Genomic DNA, 25,324 nt, shown 5'->3' on the forward strand with positions numbered 1-25,324 from the left:
CCTCACCTCCCAGTACCATCCTTCCTTTGCCTGGTTAACTCCTATTCATCCTTCACAGCTCAGTTCAACAGATACTTTGTTAAAGGAGCCTTATCTCACTTTCTAGCTATAGGCTGGATTCCTTTGCTACATGATACTATGCTTCAAGGCCTTTAGGGCAATTGTCAGTTTTTAATTCCACATGCATAGGTGGGATCGTTTGATTCAAATCTACCTCCCCTTTTTGACTGCAAGCACCTAGAGAGCAAGAGGCTGTATGTGTAGTTCTCAATGTACCCCTGGCATGGTGGCTGACTCATGGAAGCCACTTAAGTATTTCCAAATGGACAAATGAAAGATGTAATACCTACCTTGTGAGATTGTTGGGAGGACTGAAAAGGGCCAGCACAGCACTGGGACCAAAGAAGCATCTCAGTCAGTAGTGATTATTGTTGGGATAGGCAACTGGGGGCATGACACCCCCTGCTCGCCTGAGATCAAGCGAAAGACTGATGGGCCCAGGGGCTAAAATGGTGCCAGTTGTAAAGAAGTCTTCCATATCCATAGCCTGGCATATAAGTGAGACCAAAAGGTCCTGGGGAATAAGCTACTATCCTTTCCAGATTCACAAAGTACTGCCTGGAATCAGGGGTTCAATCCAGTGTTTTCAGCTACATCTGGGAGGCTAAATTAACTAAACATCTCTTTTATTGTCAAGAAGTGTGGGTACACAGTGAGCACCTGAGGAATACACTAAGAAACAGGTAGAGGCCAGGCATGGTGGCTCATGCCTGTAATCCTAGTACTTTGGGAGGCTGAGGTGGGTGAATCACCTGAGGTCAGGAGTTCAAGACCACCCTGGCCAACATGGTGAAACCCCGTCTCTACTAAAAGAAATATATACAAAAAAATAGCCGGGTGCAGTGGCGCATGCCTGTAGTCCCAGCTACTCGGGAAGCTGAGGCAGAAGAATTGCTTGAACCTGGGAGGCAGAAGTTGTAGTCAGCCAAGATTGCACCACTGCACTGCAGCCTGGGTGACAGAGCAAGATCCCATCTCAGTAAGTAAGTAAGTAAGTAAATAAATAAATAGAAAAGGAAAAAAGAAACAAGTAGAAAAGATCTGCACTGAGAAAATAAACTTCAGTATCAGTTAAGATTAAATGTTTCCTTCCTCAAAAGTTAAGGGCTAGAAATCCTTCCTCAAAAGTTAAGGGCTAGAAAATCAGAAAGAGAACTACAAGCAGGTGAAGAAAATAAGTAAGCAGGCGACTGGAGGCTATGAAAAAATAGGACCTCCTCGTGGCAATAGTGTCCATTCAGGTATATGTGGGTTCTACAGGAGACTCAGTGAAGTAGGACACCTGGAGGACATGTTAACCTTTGACCCCTTAGGAGATGGTGTAAAAGTCCAGCTGGGGTCTCAAATAAAATGGGGAATGAATTTGGTGAAAGAAGATCTCAAGAATAAGGCACATACATACCTAGAAAATGCATCAAACTCACTCTTCCTAACACACACTCACACTCTCTCCCTCTATCTCTACCTCTATCTCCTCCTCCCTCCCATTTCAGTGAAAGGAACAGAATTTAGCTGTCTAAGCAATGCTGAGAGGTCAACACATACACACAAGTGTTGACATTTACCATCTCTAACAACAGAGGACTTTTTTTAAGCCCTAATCTCTACCCATAAACTAAGTAATTCAACTTTATTGTCATGACCTTATAAACAAGAAATCCCCATTGCAGGCAGGCCTGGGGTTCTCCAGAACTAGGAGGCAGCTGGGGTCCATAACTCCTTCAAGAGCCTCAGGTGCCAGCATCTCCTCTCACCACTCAGGGAGCAATCTTCCACACACACTCCAGTATATCTCTGATCCAAAGGAAAAGACAGATCAGTTTCTGGTTTCATGCCATTAAGAATGACAAACCAATACTCAAAAGGAAAAGGGGCACTGGATATGAATCAATAGTTCACAGAAAAGGAAATACAAGCGACTCATAAACTTAAGATATTTCACTTCACTAATAAAGAGATATGCTAATTAAACTACAGTGAGCTATCATTTTTCACCTATCAGATTGGCAAAGACCCATAAATTTGTTAGCACATTGTGTTCACAAAGGTACGAGAAAATAGACGTTTTCTTATATTGTTGGCAAGTACACAAGCTGCTATACTTCCAATTTGAAAGTCATTATCAAAAATTACAAATATATAGGCATTTTCACCCAATATTTCAATTTCTAGGAATTGGTCCCCCATATACCTGCAAACAATGCAGTGATTGCAAGTACAAGATGTCAATCAAAAGGGGCTGGCTAAATGATTTACACAAGAGCAGGCAAGGAAATACTATGCATTTGTAAAAAACAAAAAGATGAGGAAGTACTTTATGTGCTGCTATAGAACATAAATAAAGCTTATTGTTAGTGCTAAATGCATGTTAGACGTATAGTGTGCCACCATATGTGTAAAAAAGTATAACTGTGTTTTGCATATATTACATAATTATATATATAATACCTATTTTCACTTGTATATAAATAAGATATTCATATACAATATTATATAAATGTTTTGTATAGGACTATACAAAATAAATGGGTCATATCAGTTGCTCCTGGGATGAGTGGCTGAGGGGGGAAATGGTAGGGATACTTTTCACTGTGCTCTTTTGTATCTGTTGAATGTTTGACAAATTTTTTAAATCTGTAATTGCTCTGAAGAACAAGTTTGTTTGAGAGCTCACACACATTCATATGAACACTTACTTACCAAGTAATGCCTTGGTAAACAATTCTTGAACCCCAAAAGAACCCGGGTGGTCCTGACCTGCTTCATGGGTCAATTCCCTGGACTGATTATTAGGTTAGACAACCAGAGTGGCCAAGACCGTACCCAGTATGCCCCGCTTGTTTACCTGCTTCATTCTTCTTCCAAACTCAGATGACCAACTCTCTCATGACTCGACTCTAACTCATCTCATTCAAGCCCATCCCAACCCATCAGTCATTCTCACTCCTCCGCTCTCCTTATCCTCCTTGCATCCTGGTTCAGTCTACCCATAAAATATCTTTCATGCCACAAGAAGATCTCTCGGTGCGATGTCAGCCTCTCCAAAAGGCTATTTCCTGCTGTTTTCATTAAAGCTCTCAGAATGAACAATTTATTTGTGGTGACTATCAATTATCTTCTGACTCAGGCCAACACCACTCCAACAGAGCCTCAGGAATATTCATTTCTTTAATCATCTTTCACATACTTGCCTTTTCTCTTGGGTTCCAAGAGGACCCAAGGAGTGGAGATCACCTGCTTCTAGCCATAAATACCTGCAGTTATATCTAGGGGAGGAGGTACAGCAAGAAACTGAGATGAAGAGAAAGTGAGGGAGGAAAGGAGATAACTAAGTTAGACAAACATGTTTCAAGTTATGCACTTTGAGATGAATATGGTGCTGGCTAACAATGCCTAACATCCCCTCCCCTACCTGATCATTAGAAAACTTACACCAAAAATATAGATAAGCCCCCTGAGGAATGCCAGAGTAACAGAGGTCTCTAAACTCTATTGGTCATTTTTTCATCTCTGAAGAAGAGTAGTGAGTGTCGAGAATATGTTCTAGAAAACTGTTACTTTTCATCCCTCCAAAAAGCAAAGAAAATATCACAACAGTATCCTGAGGGTTTGAAAAGTGAGTGTGTTTGGTTTTAAATAAAAGATAATTTTTTCTAGTGCGATCTAGCTGGAAGGATATTTCATTTGCCAAACCTGTCTCCCTAAAGTCAGGTAAAAATACATTGCACCACATTGGGAGGCTGAGGCGGGCAGATCACCTGAGGTCAGGAGTTCCAGACCAGCCTGACCAACATGGAGAAACCCCGTCTCTACTAAAAATACAAAATTAGCTGGGAGTGGTGGAGAATGCCTGTAATCCCAGCTACTTGGGAGGCTGAGGCAGGAGAATCACTTGAACCCGGGAGGTGGAGGTTGCAGTGAGCCGAGATGGTGCCATTGCACTCCAGCCTGGGCAACAAGAACGAAACTCCGTCTAAAAAATATATATATATGTAGCTGGGCGTGGTGGCTCACGCCTGTAATCCCAGCACTTTGGGAGGCCGAGGCAAGTGGATCACGAGGTCAGGAGATCCAGACCATCCTAGCTAACATGGTGAAACCCCGTCTCTACTAAAAATACAAAAAATTAGCTGGGGGTGGTGGCAGGCGCCTGTAGTCCCACTTACTCGGGAGGCTGAGGCAGGAGAATGGCGTGAACCTGGGAGGCAGAGCTTGCAGTGAGCCGAGATTGCACCACTGCACCCCAGCCTGGGCGACAGAGCAAGACTCCGTCTCAAAAAATACAGATAGCTAGCTAGCTAGCTAGCTAGATAGACAGACAGAGCATGCACACACACACACACACATATTAATATATATGAATACCTATATTTGCATGTACATTGCATAAAATGTTCCTAGAATGATACAAAAGAAACAGGCAACCCTGGTTGGCTCTGAGATGGGAAACCAATAATGATCAGACACCCATCCCTCTGGCTGAGTTTCACACATAAATGAGCTGACGAGTAATGGACCTTTTTCTTTTTAAGAATGAAAAAAAAAAAAGGAAACATCGCATATACAAGAAAATATCAGAAAACACTTACGTTTCACGTTCTCAATGGAGAAAAAAGTATAGATGAATTGAGACAAAGGAAAAAACAAAGAAGGCAAAAGTGAGGGTGAAAAGTAAGGCTCCCACGCAGAGAACACTGACCATCCTGGAAATGGCCAGAGAGTGGAGGGAGAGTGGCAGTGAGCTGCTGTGGCTGAAGAGGTAGGTGAGGGCCAGAGAGCAACATGGATGACATGTTAAGAGCCATGGGCAGAGAGGGACAGGCTTCAATCAAGTCAGCAGGATGATCAGATTTGTGTTTTTAAGATTTTATGTGTGCAACGAGAATAATGAATTGGGAGAAGGCAAGAGTGGAAGTAAGAAGAAAGAGGCTGATACAATACAGTCAGTGAAAAGGATAATGACCTGAACAAAGAAGCACAGAGGGATGGACAGACACAAGCTATTTGAAAAGTGGTATGGTCAGGACTTGGGGACTGAGCAGGCATAAGGAAAGAGAGAAGTCAAAGACAATGACCAGCATTCTGGCCTGTGCTGATGGGTGGGTAGAGCTAGGAGTGGAAGACTCTTTATGAGAAAGACATGTCAGCTGAAAGTGACAGTGGAACATTAGAGTGAAGATGTCTGGCAGATGGTGCTTTGTGGTCAACAGCATCCACATAGCTAAAGAGTAAGTAGAGTGAGAAGTGGGCCCAGGGTTCTCCAGCATAACAAGCAGAGGGCAGAGGAAGGAGGATTGAAAAAAATGAGGCAGGGGCAGCAATAGAAGCAGGAGGAAAACCAGGAGAGCAGGCATAATGGACACCAAATGATGAGAGCATATCGAGAAGGTGGTCAGTGTCCACAGCTGCCAAGGAAACAATAAAGACAAGGGCTTAACATAAAGTTTCTCACAACCCTTGCAGAAACAGAGGCAGTCGAGAACAGAAGGAGTAAAGGGTGCAATTCTAAATCTTTTGCCAGCAAAATTACAAACGACTACACTATCTAGATGTTGAGGGTAATTTGTGAAAAACAAACCACAAAACAACCTCTAAACATGTGATAACAGACGAAGCAGAAAATAAGTCTTATAATTCTTTACAAAGCACTATCAACCATCCACCAACATAGGATATGCTTACTGTCTGAAATTTCAGAGGGAAAAAAATCCAACACCCAAACAAAAGTGAAATTCCTAAAAATAGTAAGCAAAAAGACAAATCATTCCAATGTTTAGGCACTGGATTGGCATAAGCACCTCTAAAATGCCAACACCATGGGTTGCAACAGCACTGGCTGGGAGTCCCTAAAGGCTTCCCCCAGGACCCAAAGGACATGCCCCCTTGTAATCAGGCAGGAAGAACTGGAATACAAGGCCAGAGAACTAGTTAGAAGAGAAAGAAGGTTGCCATTGGCACATTAACGTGGCAACATGAGGGGAATTAGTCACCCCAGCCTAGGCCTACCACTATGCCCAGTAAACACTAATCCCTTATCACCAAGAACCTTCACTTCAAATCCCCTCATCTACATGACTAATTCAGGTTGGCATTTTGCTTTCTGGAACATGGAGTCCAGCCAAACCAAGTTAACAGGCATAAGAAGGAAACCTAAGAACAGAGGAAAGAAAAACACATCAGCCATACAAACCACAGACACATTAAGAGAATCGGTCTGTTGCTGATTGTTACAATGGGCTGTTAAATCCATTCGAAGTCATTTGTATTACAGAAAAGAGAAGTAACTTGCCCAAGGTCACACAGAGTTTTGTTGGACTTGGGCGAGCACCTGCCTGGTTTTTTCTGCACTATACCATGAGACCTTCTGATAGCCAATTGCTGCCAAATACCTATGTCCAGCCTAAGCTCACTCCCAAGCTCCAGACCCATGTAATCTACCAGTTCTTCAACAACTTCTCTGGACTATCTCAAAATCTCAGTTCCTGACATCAAACACTGAACTTGTGATCTTTCCCCAGTGCCAGTGTTTCATCTAGGGCTTCCTAACTCAACAGGTGACACGACCATCCATCTGGTTCCTGAGCCAGGGACTGAGGAATCGTGTCCAGTATTTGAACTCCAGCCCTGCCACTTCCTAGCTGTGAACGTGGGCAAATCAAATAAGGTCTCTAAATCTCAGGTTTTGTCATCTGAAAAATGGGATAACAACACTAATTATTTCATAAGCTAGCTGTGGGCGCTGAAAGAGATAATGTCCATAAAATGCCAAACCCATAGGAAATGTCTTTGTATATGTGGTTCCCTCCATCTTCTCACCTGCTCCCGCACTCCCACCCCATCACCTGGGTAACACCTATGTACTCTTCTCATAACTCAAATGTTGCCCCCCCACCAGAAGCCTTCTTTGATCAGCCCCTGCCCCTCAAGGCTAGGTCATACCCCACGCCCATTTTCATCCTCAAAGTATAGTGTAATTCCTACTGATAACCCATATCATAATTATATATTTACTTTGTGGTGGTTTGGTTAATGACCATCTCTCCAGTAGCTCCATGAGGGCAGAAACTGTTAGTGTTATGCCTCATTTCTGTATTCTCAACACAGTGCCTGGCACTTAATAGGTGTTCACTAAATATCAGTTGAGTGAAGGGCTCCCAAAGTATGTTTGTCAGCAGAAAAGGGAACGTGGAGATTAGAAGAGAAGCCACAGGGTGCCAATCCAAATGAGCATCCATGCCCATGCCATCCAGGGGGCTAGGTAGAAAGGGTTTGGTTAGCCCAGTCACACTGCTGTAAAGCTCAGTATGCACTGGTAGTTTGCCTATCATCCTAACCATTCAGGATCTGGCCTCTGTAGACCCAGGACACACTCTGTAGGAACCTGCACAGCCACATTTTGGAGAGCTTAGGGATAAATCCCAGTCCCACTGATACCTTTTCTAACGTAAACCTCACTCCACAGTGGGTGTGATTCTCGTGTTTAAAGGCACATATTTTTGTACCACAGGATCTCTAAACACAGCCAACTACTACATCTGGAGCTCAGCTGAAGAAACAAGTGTCTTTTCCAAATTGGGGATAAAACTGAGCTGTACTGGCCCTGGGAGCAAATGGCATATTGGTTCTCCAATGTGGTACCAATAAGGGATTTTTCAAGAGTATTTTTTACTACACCCAATGTTTCTTTATGTACCAACTCTAGAACCTAGCCTTCTTGTAATATGGGACTCTAATGTAGGCCAAAGTAATGAAAGGAGCAGGTTTTGACATTGGACAGGCCTGGATTCAAATTCTGACTCTGCCACTGACACTAGCGAATGAAACCTTAGACCAGCTATTCGACCTCTCTCAACCACAGTCAACTCACTTACACTATTAGAAGCAGCAGTAACTAGATCTTATGGTTGTCGGAAGCATTAAATATAAAAAATAGCCTATGGCTAAATTATTATCTTTAAGAAATTATTTGTACACAGAGTCCCACCTTAGAAGATCAAGTTCTGCACCCTAACACAGTGCCCCATCCCCAGAAGGTATTCCATGAACTCCTGGATCTTCTTAAGACTTTGTTTATTCTATTCCAAACTAGCAGCCCACGTCTTTATGGGAGTGTCTGACCCCACCCTTCTATTCTGAGTAGAAGTGCCTGTGCAAAAATGTTCCTTCTTCCCGAGTTAGATGACTGAAATGTTATACAAACTACCCCACTTCCTCGTGTCTTTAGTGTCAAATAGTAAACCTGCACACCCGCGTGCATGTACACACGCACACACACACACACACAGACCCTTCTTTGAGAATATAACTTCCCAGCACAGGACCCAGAGACACTACACAAGGCAACAGCTGCAGACAGAGAACAAAATAAGAGCTCTTTATCCAAAGGAAAACACTGCAGAAAGGGAAGCTGAAATTGTCTAAGCTGTGGTATAGCCAGAAGCTTTTGCCATAATATTTCTTTTGTATTTATTACATAAGGAAACAGTAGCTGCTGCCACTTGCACAATAACTGTTCTCTTGGTCTAGGCACTGAGAGAGAATACAGAACTACCTCTGCCTTCCAAAAGTTTACCATGTAATTAGAGGCACAAAACAAATGGAAAACAGTTAACCATGCATTAAGATGAGTAATAATAAAGAATAAGGCAGAGACAAGACGGGCTGCTTTAGAAAAAGTGAAGCTCTCCTGAAGGCGGTGGTTAATGACTAGACAGGTGAAGGCAGAGGGACATTTTAGATATACTAAAGATCAAGAAGCAGCCTAATTTATTCTAGAGACACTGAGAAGGCATAGAAACATACACAGAGAAAAGAATTAGGAATTTATACAAGCAACCAAACAAGACATGCAATATTTGCATGAAGGAGCAGTTTCATATCTTCCTTTCAGTGAAAAAAAAAAAGGTCCATCAAAAAGCCATGCCTCTGAAGTCCAAAGCTTGACTCTACTGTCCCATTGGCATAACCCTGCATCATCACTTACCCGGATAAGGGAAGCCTGATGCCGAAGGGGCTTGGTTCCTGGGCCCCCTGATGAGGATCCCTCGGGCTGGACAAGCGGCTGCCTAGCTTCATAAGGAGCTGAAACAGCAGAAAGGAAAGTCAGCATGGTATGCAAAGATTCCATCCAAAAATTACGACTTCACATTCAAACTGATACAGCCTCTGCTTTTCAAGAAAGAACTGGTAACAGAATCATGAGTATATACTCATAGGGCCATCTAGGACTGACAACCCCTGATTCTCTTTGGCACAATTTCACTAAACAATCTAAAGACAGTCAACCAATTCATGATAAGCAGGAAAATATTTACATTGGGTTAAGATTAGGAATAAATTGTGAAGGTGGAACAGTGAGAACTTCAATTGGGATAGAAAGCAACAATAGCTAGAAGAGTGTCGTAAGTGTTCAAATTCTAAATATGAGGTAAATTCTACATATCCCCCCATGTAAATGTCTTCCATTGATCATCTACTTCTCCAAGAAGAAAACTAATGTGCATTTTGAACACTAAGAACATTATTTTTGAAAAATAAATCAAACAGAATGTAAAATCATGTAGAGAAAACTACAAAAATGAATATATTTTATATTTATTATTCTACTATTCAATAACCAAACTTTAAAAAAACAATTTTGCTGCCTTTAAAATAACTTTTTAAGCCACAAAAACGAATGTATGTTTTCCCTCCTTTTATTTCCAGAAGACTTAATAATGACCTTACCAATATGGCAGGGAGACAGTTAAACATAACCAGGTAGTATGCAGCTCCAACACAAAGCAGAAATGATCACCCAAGTTGAAATTATTTCTCATCTCTATAGGTTAATAGTTCAAGTTTTTGAAAATATATAAATAAGTAAAATGTTTTATTTCTGTAGCTTACTCACAAATAAAATTAGGTAGAGAGCAGAGCAGCCTGTTATGACCCCATGTTTAACATAGTTTGCTCTTTTTAAAATAAAGAAGGTACAACAATAGCACATCAAGAATGATACATCACTCTTGGGCTTACATCTGCTTTTTGTATTTCTTCCTAGTAACTGGAACACAAACGTTACAATGTATTAACACACATTAAAATAGCAAAACAATTGCCTGGCAACCCATTAAGTAGATTTTCAGAACCTGCTAAGAATGAATGCAAATATAAAAACTGCAAAATAAACAAACATAGAGAGCACATAATCCAAATCTTAAAAAGTAAGTCTCAGCAGGTAGGCTGCCATTGTCTTCTGAGAAGTAGGACTTTTAAAATCATTCCGTGTTGATGGAGTACTGAATTAAACCACCAATACCAATTGCGCTCTGCCAAAAGGTTTGAAACACAGTGAACTGTGGCATGGTTGGGGTGATAGTGGTCATGAGCTTTCCTTAGGAAGTGAATCCCACGTGCCTCTGCTTCCCATAAGAGCTTCTACTTCTACTTCCCAGGGAGATACATGGGGGAACAAGCCACCATCTGGCCCTTGGCTTCCATCCCTCACCTACAAGAGCCTTCTCTTGGAAGAGACAGACTGTCTCATCAGTAGGGCTTGGATGAAGACTCAGCTGCATGGGGGCCATTTTTGGAGAGGCAGATTTTCTCTTCCTACTTGTGTGGGAAACCTGGGATGGCCAAGCCTGCCTGTGACTGGAAAGGTGAGTGTCTAAAGCCCATCTGGTCACAAATCTAAGACATGTGCTCTGATCAGCTATATCAGTAATAAAGCTGATATTCAGGCTGTCAATTGTCTGACTTCTAGCTCCTTCCTCAATTGGATCTGAATTCAGGAGGTTAAAAAGTAGCTATTACTCAACTCTCTTTCTTCCCAAATGAAACCCCAAGCATGCAATACAATGCAAAACAAATAATTCTTTGATTCCCTTACAAGAGGTTTAATAAGAACTGGAAGTACCATCTTTCTCCAAGGAGAGGTGTGAAAAAAAAAAAAAAAAACCTAAAGATTTCATCACTCTGAAGTTCAGTGTCAAACCAGAACTCTTTGGCAGTTTCATATACAACTACCCTAAAACTGAGCAACTCTATTCCTAGGAGCCAGGGAAATGACAGCATATGTCACAGAAGGACTCATACACGAATGTTCATAGTATCCTTATTCATAATAGCCAAACACTGGAAACAACTCAAATGTCCAGCAACAGGAGAATAGATCATCGAACTGTGATGCATTCACACAATAGATCCCACTACTAAATAATAAAAAGGAATGAACTACTGATACAACAATACAGATAAATTTCAACCATTACGCTGAAGGAAAGATGGCAAACATTTATGAGTACAGTCAGTCATTCTATGTGTTTTCATTCGTATGGAGTTCTGGAAGAAGCAAAACTAATGATAGTGATGAAAATCAGAACAGTGATTGCATTGGAGGCAGAGAGTGACTGGAGAGGGTCATCTCTGGCATAATGGATATGTTCAATTATTGATCGAAGTGGTAGCTACATGGGCCTATCCATTTGCTAAAACTCAAGTTGAAGATTTAAAACATGTGCATGGCCAGGCACTGTGGCTCACACCTGTAATCCCAGTACTTTGGGAGGACAAGAGAGCAGATCGCTTGAGTCCAGGGGTTTGAGACCAGCCTGGGCAACATGGCGAAACACTATCTCTACAAAAAATACAAAAAGAAAATTAGCCCGGTGTGGTGGCACATGTCTGTAACCCCAGCAACTCAGGAGGCTGAGGAGGGAGGATCACCCAAACCTAGGAGATCAAGGCTACAGTGTGCCATGATCGCACCAGTGCACTCCAGCCTGAGTGACAAAGTGAGACCCTGTCTCAAAAATAAACAAGTAAAATGTGTACATTTTATCATATGTATACTTTACCTCACTTTTTAAAAAGTATGAAAAGAAATGAAGGCATGGACAGCTTTGGCACAGGCTGCTGAGAGTCAAGAAAGATGGAGAGAAGCAAGCTGCTTCATTACCACTGGGCGAATGGAAGCCCAATTTGTATGGAATGAGGAGGGAATGGGACATTAAGTAGGAGGTACAGAAACGTTTTATAAGGAATACCAAAGTAGAACTTGCTGACAGGCTGACTCGGTAGAACAAAAACAGTTTGACCTGTGAATTAAAAACTAAGTTCCAAACCCCAAATAAGATTAGAAATAGGAAAAAAAAAAAAAAACCCACTCCTGAAAATAGGGAAATCAGACAGGAGAAACTATAAGAGGAAAATGAAGAATTCTCAATTCCATTTAGTTTCTAACCCCACTGCGATATTCAAGCTGCAGGACAGTGATTTTTTTGTTACCATCCATTATCAACATCATCTTGCACATGCATAGGACTTTACTCACATTCTCACTTGATCCTCTAATACCCCTCTAGAATACTGTTACTCCATTATAAGAGAGAAAAGGTAATCATGGTTCAGAGATGTTCAATGGCCTGCCCAAAGTCCTACAGCTAGTCACAGAAACCCATAAACCTTCTGCTTCCAATCAAAAGCTATTGCCACTATGTCACGCCTGCTTCTCTCTGCAAGATTACAGCCTCTCTTTACTCAGCCTAGCACGCAGTTTTATTTCTGTGTCCCTCTAAAAGTCACCACTATTTTTAATGCAGTAAAAAACCTGCAGAAACTGGGTCATTTGGGGCCACCGCCCACAAAATAAAACGGGGGGGGGCAGTTTCAGCTATCCAATTCTAGAGTATCTTTAAATTGGTCATATCTTAAACTAGGAGTCTGAACCCCAGGAGGACAAGATGCTGCAGTGAATTTCCAGTGCTTTAGGTACTGCAATCTGAGCAGCCAACTCTGCAAGTCATCCTCAGAACTAACGTTTTTTTACTACCTAACGAGGCCAGCAGAGCATAAATGTGAGCAAGGAGGCAACCCCACAACTGTGCATGCTACATACCCCTCAGCAAAATGCTACCCCTAGCATTTCCTTTATCCTTATTCCAAAGCACAGGACCTATATATTTTCACTTATGTGCTCAGTCTTCAAAGGCTGGATCAACTCTTTTGCTTTTGCGGTTATATTTCTTAAGAAATTTCATTAAAGCAGTTACTATATAAATATCTTCGGTGTGTTTGCAGAAAGGAATAACAATTCCAAAAAAATACAAGCCCTTAACATGGTATGTTCTATTCAATAAAATCAGTGTATGAAAGATTAAATCATCTAGTTGTTTAAAAGTCTAAAGATGAACTAATTTCTAGGACAGGAAATGAAACATTACTCAAATATGTTTAAATCTATTTTTTTAAAAAAACCTTGCTTGAGAATATAAAATTAAATTGAGCCATGTTTCCAAAGACAGGGGTAATTAAATCAGGAAATTAAGCAGCTTGAAGTATCACTGACTGGTAAATTAAGGAGCCTCTAAGACACTGCCTGGGACAGCTGGCCCCCAGGTCACCTCTTACCTGGATGAATCTGTTCTGCGCTGCTCCGCAGTTTGCTGTAGCCATGGCTCAAGGGCACCCTCTGGTAATGAGGCGGGGAAGAAGGAGGGGAGGCGAGGGGTGACATCGTGGGAGACTGTGTTTCCTGCTTCAAAGAACCAGATCAGAGTTCAGAGGCGATCACTCAAGCCTGGCGTTCTGAGCTGCAGTCAGGAAGCATAACGCAACTCTACTGCTTGTGACCCAGGTGGTTTAACAAATGGGGGGAAATGTTTTCTCAAAAATGCAACATGGTTAAACAGCAGTGTCTGAGGATTCAAAAAGTCTCCCAGAGAATAAAATCTCATCAGTGCTGAGTTACCTAAATTACTAAAAGCAGCCTGAAACACTTTTGGTCATTCCAATAATATTTTCCTTTGGAAAATGAAAGACACTGATCACACGAAATAGCACTCATACCTACTCCCAACTGTGATCTCTCTGTGGATAGATTTCATTTTCGTTCATTAATAAATTTATTTCCTGGATTTATACTTATCAAGTCTTCCAGCAAATGTGAATATTAAAATATATATTTCTAAATTATTAATACTTAATATTCTTGGAGCTTACTATGTCAAAGTAAAATGCTAGCTTTTTTTTTTTAAAGTGAGAGACTGCAAAACAATTCATTATAGGTAAACCATTCCAACCAGTTTATTCCCAAACACTAAGATGAAATCTTAACAAGCTACAATTTGAATCTCAATTCAAATATGAACCTGATGTAGAACCCTAGGCAAAGTAAGCAACTTTATCTGCTGCTGGGTTTCCTCTTTTAAAAAAAAAAAAACAAAAACAAACAAAAAAAAAACTTTATTAGTAGACTGGTAACTTTGGAGTATTCAAGTAACAAGAAAACAGTGCTTTTTGAGACAGGGTCTTGCTCTGTCACCCAGGCTGCGGCACAGTGGCGTGATCATAGCTCACTGCAGCCTTGACTTCCTGGGCTCAAGCAATCCTCCCACTTCAGCCTCCCCAGTAGCTGAGACTACAGGCATGCACCACCATGCACAGCTAATTTTTTTTTTTTTTTAAGAAATGAGATCTTGCTATGTTGTCCAAGCTGGTCTTGAATTCCTGGGCTCAAGCAATCCTCCTGCTTCGGCCTCCCAAAGTGCTGGGATTACAGGCGTGAGCCACTGCACCCAGCCAAAACAATGCTTTTTACCAACACACAGACTATATATATAGGCTCCCTTAGTCTAAAGAAAAACATGTAATCTGAAATACTGATCAAATACTCTTCTTCAAGAAAAAGCAACATGTTTGCTCTAAAGCACGAGCTCACACCCATAGACTCGGTGGGGCATGCATAAACTCAGCCTGAAGTGAAAGGATATATTCTCATTCACAAAGTCAGGGACTGGGCCTGGAAATTTCCCAGGCCATCAACCACCGTGGGACAGTGGACCCTCATTCCTCTCCAAATGCTGGTGGGAAAATATGCCAAAGAATATTGACTGAAAATTCCTATACCTCCTCCTTTTTAAATATATCCCTGAAGAACTGGTTTAAAATGTGTCAGAATTATGAAAGTGACAGTACATGGAATTGTTTAACAGGATGTGCTACACTTCCCCTAACAATCCATATAAAACTTCTGTAGCAACACCTCATCTATACAACATCACAGGTTAAGTCACAGAAGTTAGTTTTCCAACATAATCGTTTAACATTCATTGCATTTTTAAAACATTTTCATTCTAGTCTTTTTTTTTTTTTTTTTTTTTTGAGACACAGTCTTGCTCTGTGGCCCAGGCTAGAGTGCAGTGATGTGATCTCGGCTCACTGCAACCTCCGCCTCGCGGATTCAAGCCATTCTCCTGCCTCGGCCTTCCAAGTAGCTGGGACAACAGGCGCATTCCAAGTAGCTGGGACAACAGGCGCATGCCACCACGCCCGGCTAATTTTTGTATTTTTAATAGAGACAGGGTTTCGCCATGTTGGCCAGGCTGGTCTTGAACTCCTGATCTCTTGTGATAAACCCACCTTGGCCTCCCAAGTGCTGGGATTACAGGCGTGAGCCACCGTGCCCAGCCTCAAGTGTTCCTATGATATAATAAATTTATTTACCTTATAGAAGACACTATGTTGAACATAATTTGACTTCTCTGCATGATTCAGTATCTTTGCTGGAAGTATGAGCTGTAGCTTGATGCCTGCAGGGTACACTAATGTGTAGACTATTTACTTCTTCTGGATAGGCCCACTCTTCTGAGATTTTATACTGTTGTCTCCACCAATCATCATCTGACTATTGCAATTAGTAGTCTAATTTTAAAAGCCTATCCTCCCTATTCTGGTTCCAAACCTGCTAAATGGGTAATGGCAGCATTTCCCAAGATAGTATTCCAAATATGTTCCCCAAGAAAGAATTTCCTGGTGAAAAAAGTTTAGTAAACACAGATTTCCAGGTCTCTTCACTGCAGAACTTCTCAGGACCTTTACCGTGCTAATGTGCACTACAAATTTCCAAGACTGAGGATTTAGTTCTTCCCTCAACAAGGGAATATGAAGCAGCATTCTCCAAACACATTTATTATAATAGGAGAAATCTTTTCCATAGACTTCTTTTTGTAGAAGAGAACCCCTTAAAAACTCCTGAAAGTTACATTTCCAAGAATCCATTTAAAAAACCACTGACCTAGTGAAATCAATAAATGTATTAAATTGGTAGCCTTATTTTAGACACAATTCTACTTTAAAGTAGGCTCTAAAGGGCCCTTAAGTGGCTGGTGGTGATTCATATGTGTCAGTCTCTCCTTTTTGCTAAGAGAAAACTTTACTGGCTCATTTCCAAGTCTGTAATTGGGTTCCAGATGGTGAGATTCGCTGGAAGCTGAACAGTAGATACGAGGCCCTGTTACATGCAGTTTCATGGTCAGAATCAAATGAACGTGTCTGATTAAAATGTTTACCTGTTTATCCTCATCGTCCATTCTTTTGAAGGAATTTTTTTCTGTAGTTAAATACGGAATCTGAACCTTAGTTCCATGCAGCTCAGCTGGGTTCCCAAATCGTATCTCACCATCATTCTTTGACATCATAAAGCGAGGCAGAGGCAATTCTTTAGGACCAGAAATCAGAGAAGCTCCAGTCAGACTTTATTTAAAAACTGCAAAAAAGGGGGACTCGATAGCCAAAAGATGAATCATTTTTGAGGAAAAATTCCAGAGCACTAAATATAAATTTATATTTAGAAACAATGAGTACCCCATAATAATGTCATGATTTTTAAAATGCTATGGTTTAACCAAAGTATTCTGGTTTAACAGTTTTCAATGTTGCCAAATCACAGAATAAATTCAGATTTGGGACTGATCTCCCATTTCATCCTTCAGTTCAACAACCAAGAAAAAGGATATGACATTATATAATACAATAATAAGTGACAAATGGTGGCAGGTAAAATTCACATAGTGCTTAAATATGCCAGGCACAGTATGAAAGATTTCCAAATATTAACTCATTTAATCCTCGCAACAACTCTGTACGATGAAACTATCATTACCACCCCCACCATTACAAAAGTGGAAACAGTCATAAAGGAGCTAAGTAATGTCCCCAAGATCACACAACTCATCTGTGGCAGAGCCAAGGTTTGAATGCAGGCAAGCTGGTTCTTAACCAGTGCTCTACAGAAAAGTCTCTTGTTTCTAGGGCAAACGTAGTGGGTAGAACAGTTTCTCACCCTATGTAATTCTTTAAGGAATTTTCACATCCAATCTCTGGTTGTCTTTTCATAATGGAATAAGGAAAACAATATCAAGACAGAGCAATCAATCTATCATTCAGCCACAATATCAAGTCAGAGCAAGCAATCTATCATTCAGCCACATTCTACTGTCAAAACCATTAGCCATTCAAAATGCTACAAAGAGTTGAAATGCAACAGTCTGGTATATTTACTTATCTTTCAAAATTCTAACAAAACTATTCTGAAAGCGGAAATGATACTTTGGCACACTTCTAGTTCTCAGCACATCAAATCACACACAATCACGTAGCACAAAACCCTACAAAAACGGGGACACTATGGATTATGCATAATGATTTGCATCTGTATCCATTGTTCAGGATAATACTCATCAGTGTGCCTTTGCACTTCCATCATCACTCTATTCCAAAAACACAGCTGTACTTTCAATGATTGATGCTGTGCTAAGGCCAGAAAACATCTTAGCAACAGCAAGCAAGTATCCTAGAGCTCCCCAGGCAAAGAAGGCCCCTGGTTCTCTAACATCCACATGATGTTTATTTTTAGCTGCTATGTCCACATTTGATTCAAAGAAGCAGGTGGCCGGGCACAGTGGCTCACTCACGCCTATAATCCCAGCACTTCGGGAGGCGAAGGTGGGTGGATCTCCTGAGGTCAGGAGTTCAAAACTAACCTGGCCAACCTGGTAAAACCCGGTCTCTACTAAAAATACCAAAAATTAGCCAGGCATGGCGGCAGGCGCCTGTAATCCCAGCTACTCGGGAGGCTGAGGCAGGAGAATTGCTTAAACCCAGGAGGTAGAGGTTGCAGTGAGCCAAGATCATGCCACTACACTCCAGCCTGGGCAACAAGAGCAAAATTCTGTCCCGGAAAAAAAGAAACAGGCAATATGACAAATCCCTGTGTGATCAATCAGCCAAGGGCCCAAGAGACATAAATAGAGTAACCAATCTTAATGTTTCCCAACCTCAGGCAGCTCTCCAGCACTCAAAGCAGGAATGGGCTTCAAAAGCAAGAGAAAAGAAACTCTAGATTCTTAGTAAATCAAATATAAGCTAATCCTATGGTTTAGGTCTCAGGTATGTGCTCCAGCTCGGTCTGGAAAAAGGATCTAAAAAGATGAAACAAGATCACATAAAATAATTTGCAGCCTGATCTGCCCATAAGAGGATGACTCTACTTCCAAGTACTTCTTGAGGGAGAAAAGAAATAAATGCTCAGTATTTATAAGCTCCCTGACCAGTGTCTTACTGGCATTCAACAGATACCTCCAAGGAGCAATGGAATACACTAACTGAATTATGAATATCAATTAATAGGACTTAAGTAGGGCTCTCAGATATCGTCTAGGATACTGTCACTTCACACATTCTTCCACCCTAATAAGTCTATGGCACTTATTTAGAACTATGTGCCTAGAAAACCACCTCTCTACCCCAGACAGCCACCAAACAGCAAAAGACAAAATACAGCTGAATTTATCTCATACTTTCTTTGGTCATGTGGTTCTAAGCAACTCTCACTTAACAGAATTGTAACCATACATAATAATATTCTTATCACGGAAAACTTTCATGAAGGTGATGAAAAACTGATACAAGCTTTTAAGAAGTGAAAGGTAAAAGTAGTTTGTAAATTTTCAGTCTGAATTTTTTTTTTTTTTTTTTTTGGTTTTTGTTTTTTTGAGACAAAGTCTGTCTCTCAGACTAAAGTGCAGTGGCACTAACATAGTTCATTGCAGCCTTGAACTCCCAGACTCAACTGATCCTCCTGCCTCAGCCTCCCGAGTAGCCGGGACTACAGGTACTTGCCACCATGCCGACTAATTTCTTTTTTTATTTTTCGTAGAGATGGGGTCTTGCTATATTGCCCAGACAGGTCTCAAATTCCTGAGCTCAAGCAATCCTCCCGCCTTGGCCTCCTAAAGTGCTGGGATTACAGGCATGAGTCACCATACTCAGCTGAGTGTTCTTCCTAGTCACACGTACACAAAATTTGATAGTGAAACGTTGAAAAAATTAATCAATAAAGTATCTGCTATACAATGATTCTGTCAAGAAGAAGGTCTATTTATAGTCATTGGTTAGAATCTTGTCCCCCAAACTGAACTGAATTAACACACAGCAAACAAAGTAAGAGTTCAAACTAAATGTTCAGAGGGTCTGAAGAGACAATGAGAGTGGCCATCCAAGATGACAATTTGTTTCATAATGGTATCTTAGGTTACATTCTTTGAACATAGAAATGCTTTGTATATTAAATATAAATGACTATTTTTCCCTTCCATAAAGAAAATTATGCCTGCTCCTTTTTAAACACTTGACCCTCTACAAAAGAGAAAAATCCTTTGTTTTCCCATATTTGATAGAGATACAGATATATTAGGAATACTTGAGGCTGGGAGTGGTGGCTCATGCCTGTAATCCCAGCATTTTGGGAGACCGAGGTGGGAGGATCACTTGACCCTAGCAGTTTGAGACCAGCCTGGACAACACAGTAAGACCCCATCTGTTAAAAAAAAAATTAAAAAATCAGCTGGGCATGGTGGCATATGCCTGTAGTCCCAGCTACTCAGGAGCCTGAGGGAGGAAGATCCCTTGAGTCCAAGAGTTCAAGGCTGCATCATGTCATTGCACTCCAGCCTGGGTGACCCTGTCACTCAAAAAAGAAAAGAAAAAAAGAAATACCTCAATTTCCTCAATCCATTAGAAAAAATGTAAACAGCATAAATGCAATAATAAATGGCAAGTGACATTAAGCCTCTTTAGCTAGACGATACGGAGTGGAGGGTACTGGGAAGAGAACTCACGTTCCATCAAAATGGCAGCAGTTGTTCACAGTGTTTCAACGTTATCTGCCAAAAAAGAATAAGCCACATTTTTTTAAAAAAAGGAAGTGAAATAAGCTGGTCATGAAAAGACAGGTACTGTGTGGTTTCACTTATATGAGGCATCAAGAGTAGTCAAACTCGTGGAAGCAGAAAGTAGATGGGCAGGCCAGGTGCAGTGGTTCATGTTTGTAATCCCAGCACTTTGGGAGGCTGAGGTGGGCGGATCACTTGAGGCCAGGAGTTCAAGACCAGCCTGGCCAACATAACAAAACCCCATCTCTACTAAAAATACAAAACTTAGCTAGCTGTAGTGGTGCATGCGCCTATAATCCCAGCTACTCGGGAGGCTGAGGCACGAGAATCTCTTGAGCCTGGGAGGCGGAGGTAGCAGTAAGCCATGATCACATTACTGCACTCACAAAAAAAAAAAAAGGGGGGGGTCAGTTGCCAGGAACTGGGTAGAAAAAAGAAAATGGGAAGGTGTTTAATGAATATTAATGAATACAGAGTTTCCATTTTGTAAGGTGAGGTGAAAAGGTTCTAGAAACTAGTTACACAACAATGTGACTATATTTACATATTACTGAATTATACATTTAAAATAGTTAAGATGGGAAATTTTATTTGTATTTTATCACAATTAAAAAACTTCTATGACAAAACATTTTTAATGGCAAAATAATTTTAATAATCTATTTTAACCCAGTATTATCATTTCAACATGCAATCAACATTAAAAACTATTAATGAAATATTTTACATTATTTTTTCATATTAAGCCTTCAAACTCCCATGTATATTTTACCCTCCTTGCATACCTCAATTCATACTTGTCACATTTTATGTGCTCAACAGCCACATGCAGCTACTGGCTACCATACTGAAACAGCACAGCTCTAGTTGATAGTTGCTACATCAGAATGTGAGCCATTGTGGTCAGAAATCTGTATTTTATTCTTATTATAATGTTAAATGTAAGCAGCTAATTGATTTCTTTTTAAATTATGTAAAGAGTATTCTGTATGGTGGGATGATTTATAGGGAACTGTAAGTGTTCCACTTGAAGAATTTTGACAAATATATATATATATATACACACACAAACATACATATATATATATATATCCCTGTAACCAACACTCAAATTCCCAAATTAAGATACAGAATTTTCCTTCATGTTCCTTTCCATAAATCACCTCCCTTTGCTCCACCCAGCAACCTCTGTACTAATTTCTATACTTGCAGATTATCTTTGCCATTATGGAACTTCATAAATTGAATCATACAGTATTTGTTCCTGTGACTAGCTTCTTTTACAACCTTTTTATCTGTGATAATCACCCAATGCATTGCACACATAGTTCATTCTTTTTCTTTGCTATGGAGCAATCCACTTTTAAGAATATATTGAGCCGGGAGCAGTAGCTCACACCAGTAAACCCATCACTTTGGGAGGCCGAGGTAGGCAGATTGCTTGAGCTCAGAAGTTCAAGACCAGTGTGGGCAACATGGCGAAACCCCATCTCTACAAAAAATATAAAACTTAGCCAGGTGTGGTGGTGCACACCTATAGTCCCAGCTACTCAGGAGGCTGAGGTGGGAGGATGGTTTGAGCCTGGAAGGTGGAGGTTGCAGTGAATCGAAATGGTGCCACTACACTCCAGTCTAGGTGACAGAGCAAGACCCTGTTTCAAGAAAAAAAAAAAAAGAATATATTGAAAATTTTAATCCATTATCCTGTGATAAACATTTGGGTTGTTTCCAGTGTGGGGCCATTGTAAATAAAGCTGCTGTGAAATTCTTATAAATGTTTTTTGATGGACATGAATTTATTTACCTTGGGTGTATACCTAAGAATCAAATCTAGTCTGCTGCCTATTTCTGTACATCCCGCAAGTACAATGTTTGAATATTTGCCAAAAAAAAATCAAAAGAAAAATATTTCATGATGTAAACATTATATGAAATTCAAATGTCAGTCCAGGCGCAGTGGCTCACCCCTGTAATCCCAGCACTTTGGGAGATCAAGGCGGGCAGATCATTTGAGGTCAGGAGTTTGAGACTAACCTGATCAACCTGGTGAAACCCCATCTCTACTAAAATACAAAAATTAGCCAGGCATTGTAGCACAGGCCTGTAGTCCCAGCTACTTTGGGAGGCTGAGGCAGGAGAATAGCTTGAACACAGAAGGCGGAGGTGGCAGTGAGCTGAGATCATGCCTCTCCAGCACTCCAGCCTGGGTGACAAGAGTGAGACTCTGTCTCAAAAATAAAAAATAAAAAAATTTTAAAAATTCAAATTTCATGTTTATAAATAAAGTTTTATTAGCACAAAGCCATGCTCCTCCGTTTACACGTTGTCCATGGCTACTTTCATACTACAACAACAGAGTTGAGTAGTTGTAACCAAAATCATACTGCCCACAAAATCTATCTGACCCTTTATAGAAAAAGGTTGCTGACTCTCGTCTTACAGAATTCAAGGTTGAAGTGAAATGTGGTCCTACTAAATCAATAAGGTTGCATTTAACAGAAAATATTTTACAGTGTTTGAAGCCTTTTATTTAAATCATTTAATTAAAAATTCAGTTTCTCAGTCACACTAGCCACACTGCCACACTTCAAGTGCTCAATAGCCACACATGGCAAGTGGCTACCATATTAAATAACATAGTTGTAGATGCTTTTCTACAATGTTTGATAAGGGATTCCCTGATTTTGTGCTTACAACAACTCTATAAGGCACTGTTATTGGTATATCTTTTCTTCCAGTGAGTCATTTGAAACAGAGAAATTAAGAAACTTGCCTGAGGCCACACAAATAAAAGGTAATGAAGGAAAGATTCATAATGAGGTAGCCTATTGCTAAGACCTACATTCCCAGACACAAGGCTATATTGCCATCTTGAACATTAAAATTCTTTCTAGTACAGATTTGAACATTTAGCATGAAACTGTGGCATTTCAGAAAATGATCTAGAGAAAATGTGCTCAAATGTCTGCATTTTGCAGGTAAGGAAATAAGCCCAGGAAAGGGAGAGCAAGACTTGTCTTAGTCATGTAGCAATATAGTGGCAGAGCCATGACCATAACAAAAATTCTTGACTCCTGACTCCTGGCTCCCTTCTCTCCCACTACATTTTCTTACCTATTCACTTATACCAGCTACTTATAGGTTAACAAAGAATTACGACAATAATGTTCTACAATTCCAAAGTGAAACCATCCCTACACATTTTCCTGAAGTTACTTTGGGGGAAAACAAAAAACAAAAAAACATCAGGCCAGTCTTATCAACCCAGACCTGAGTAATCAAAGCCATCTAGTCTCCTATTATCTTCCTATCTACCCATTGATCTGAAATACCTCTTGTCAATTAGGAAATGGGTAGGTAATAGCTAGATGGTGGGGTGGAGGTTACAATGGGAAGGGTGATCCTGTAAATTTGTGGCAGAGGAGGACGGTGGATAAGTTAAATTTCCTGGCCATACCATGGGTAGAACCCCAGGAGTGAGTTAGGAGGTTCACAATCCACTGGGCTCTGCTGCTAGCAAGCAGCATCCCCTTTATTTTGCCTCTTTGGGCTTCAATTTCTCCACTATGTCTCTTCCAACTTACATCCTCTATATCCATCCCATACATTACATTACTCTAGAAGAAGGGCTCTTCACTGGGCTCCATGAACCAGCTCTAGGGGTCCAGAAACTCCTGATATTGAAGGCAACATTTTTTACAATGTTTTATTTTAATGTCAATGTGTATTTTCCAGAGCTTTTACTAGATTGTCAAAGAATCCCACAACAAAGATTTTTACAAATAAGGTGGGAATCCACAGCTCAGAAGGTTGGGGAGAACCTTTGGGAAGGAGCAACAATAGAGCTAACAACACGGGTATGGGGTAGAGGGACAGACCCCTAGAAAACACAAGTGCCCAGCCATACAGTCAGTGAACCTGCATAGGCGAACTTTGTCCAAAGCAGCTCTGTGTCCCTGTAGCAGGGCTGACAGAGGGTGTAAAGGAAATTGACAAAGGAACACTGAGGGAAAAAAAGCAAAGGGGGATTGGGTTGGACATTAGTCAGAAAAGATGAGCTGACCTTAGCTTGAGACATCCCAAGATAGTATTTAGTGCTCAAAATACAGAGGCACCGTGTGGATGCACACACACACCACACACACATCACACATACACACACACACACACACACACACACACACACAGAGCCAGCTACAACCTTACCTCCTGGGCTTCTTTCTTTACCCTTGGGCTTCCTATCCTGTCTTTTCTATGAATTACCAAACTGGCTGTCACACTCAAAAGATTTCTCTCCTAGCCCTAACAGATAGGGAGGGTTTGTCAAATAGGCAAAGCACAGAGATTCCCACCCTCAATTCAACCAGAGAATATCTGCTTTTATTGTTCTTTGAATAAAATAATTCTCATTTGAAAACAAAAGCCACAGAAATAGGACTCAATTCTACAAAATCCTTCTACCTTTCTTGTATGATAAAAAAAAAAAAACTAGAGCACAGCAGGATTAGAGTTCCTAAGTCTTGATACTTATTTTACAGTAGGCTTTCTCAGTCTCAACATTACTGGCATTTTAGACTAGATAAGTTTGTTGTTGTTGGAAGAGGGGGTCCTGTCCTCTGCAGTATAGGGTGTTGAGCAGTATCCCTGGCCTCTACCGGCTAAATGCCAGGCAGTCCCCCTCCACAGCTGGGACAACCAAAAATGTCTCCTCACATTGCCAAAAGTCCCTAAAGGGACGAAATCACCTAGGTTGAGAACAACTGTTTTGCAGATAAGGGAGGAGTCAAAGGGAATTCAATTATTTGCCTCAGTATCTTCCTGGCAGTACAATCGTGACCACAATAGTGGCTCACAAATTTTGGGATTTCACAAAATAGGAAAAATCTCTCCCCCAGCAACAACAACAAAAGAAATGAAGAAAGTCAACATACAGTTGCCAACATTCTATCTCGTCAAGAATTTTACCCCAAACTATTACCCATTATCAATTTCACAAAGGATATTTAACAAGAGGAACCAAAAAACACCCAATCTTAGATTTGAATACATTTAGTTTTATAAATAACTCATTCTTTTGTCCTAATTCTCTCTCCTTTCACTGCAAAGTGTACCAGACTGCAACCAGACCATAAACCAGTTTGGGGAACACAGCCCCAAAGACTACATGAATCATGTCATTGCACCATCAGAGTTCACAAGCTAGTGAACTAGTGAAAAGAAATCACGGGTTCTGTCACCTTGACTAGGAAAAAAAAATTACATCTTTATTT

At 40.7% G+C, this 25,324-nt stretch overlaps 1 protein-coding gene across 8 annotated transcripts in view; it reads right to left on the minus strand.

Annotated features, from left to right (window-relative positions):
• Window positions 1-25,324, minus strand: part of REPS2 (RALBP1 associated Eps domain containing 2) — a 202,036-nt gene that overhangs the window by 113,586 nt on the left and 63,126 nt on the right. For 5 of the 8 annotated variants that reach the window (XM_023198937.2, XM_023198944.2, XM_023198939.2 and 2 more), the window contains exons 3-5: window positions 16,392-16,540; window positions 13,453-13,579; window positions 9,044-9,141 (exon numbers count right to left, since the gene is read on the minus strand). In XM_023198937.2, the coding sequence (XP_023054705.1) occupies window positions 9,044-9,141; window positions 13,453-13,579; window positions 16,392-16,540 (374 nt within the window). Of the gene's footprint in view, window positions 1-9,043; window positions 9,142-13,452; window positions 13,580-16,391; window positions 16,541-20,000; window positions 20,046-25,324 lie in introns of all 8 variants that reach the window. The other 3 variants (XM_023198938.2, XM_023198942.2, XM_023198945.1) reach the window with 2 other exon arrangements.

The sequence above is a fragment of the Piliocolobus tephrosceles genome, chromosome Y (genome assembly GCF_002776525.5).
Source record: "Piliocolobus tephrosceles isolate RC106 chromosome Y, ASM277652v3, whole genome shotgun sequence".
Taxonomy (NCBI): domain Eukaryota; kingdom Metazoa; phylum Chordata; class Mammalia; order Primates; family Cercopithecidae; genus Piliocolobus; species Piliocolobus tephrosceles.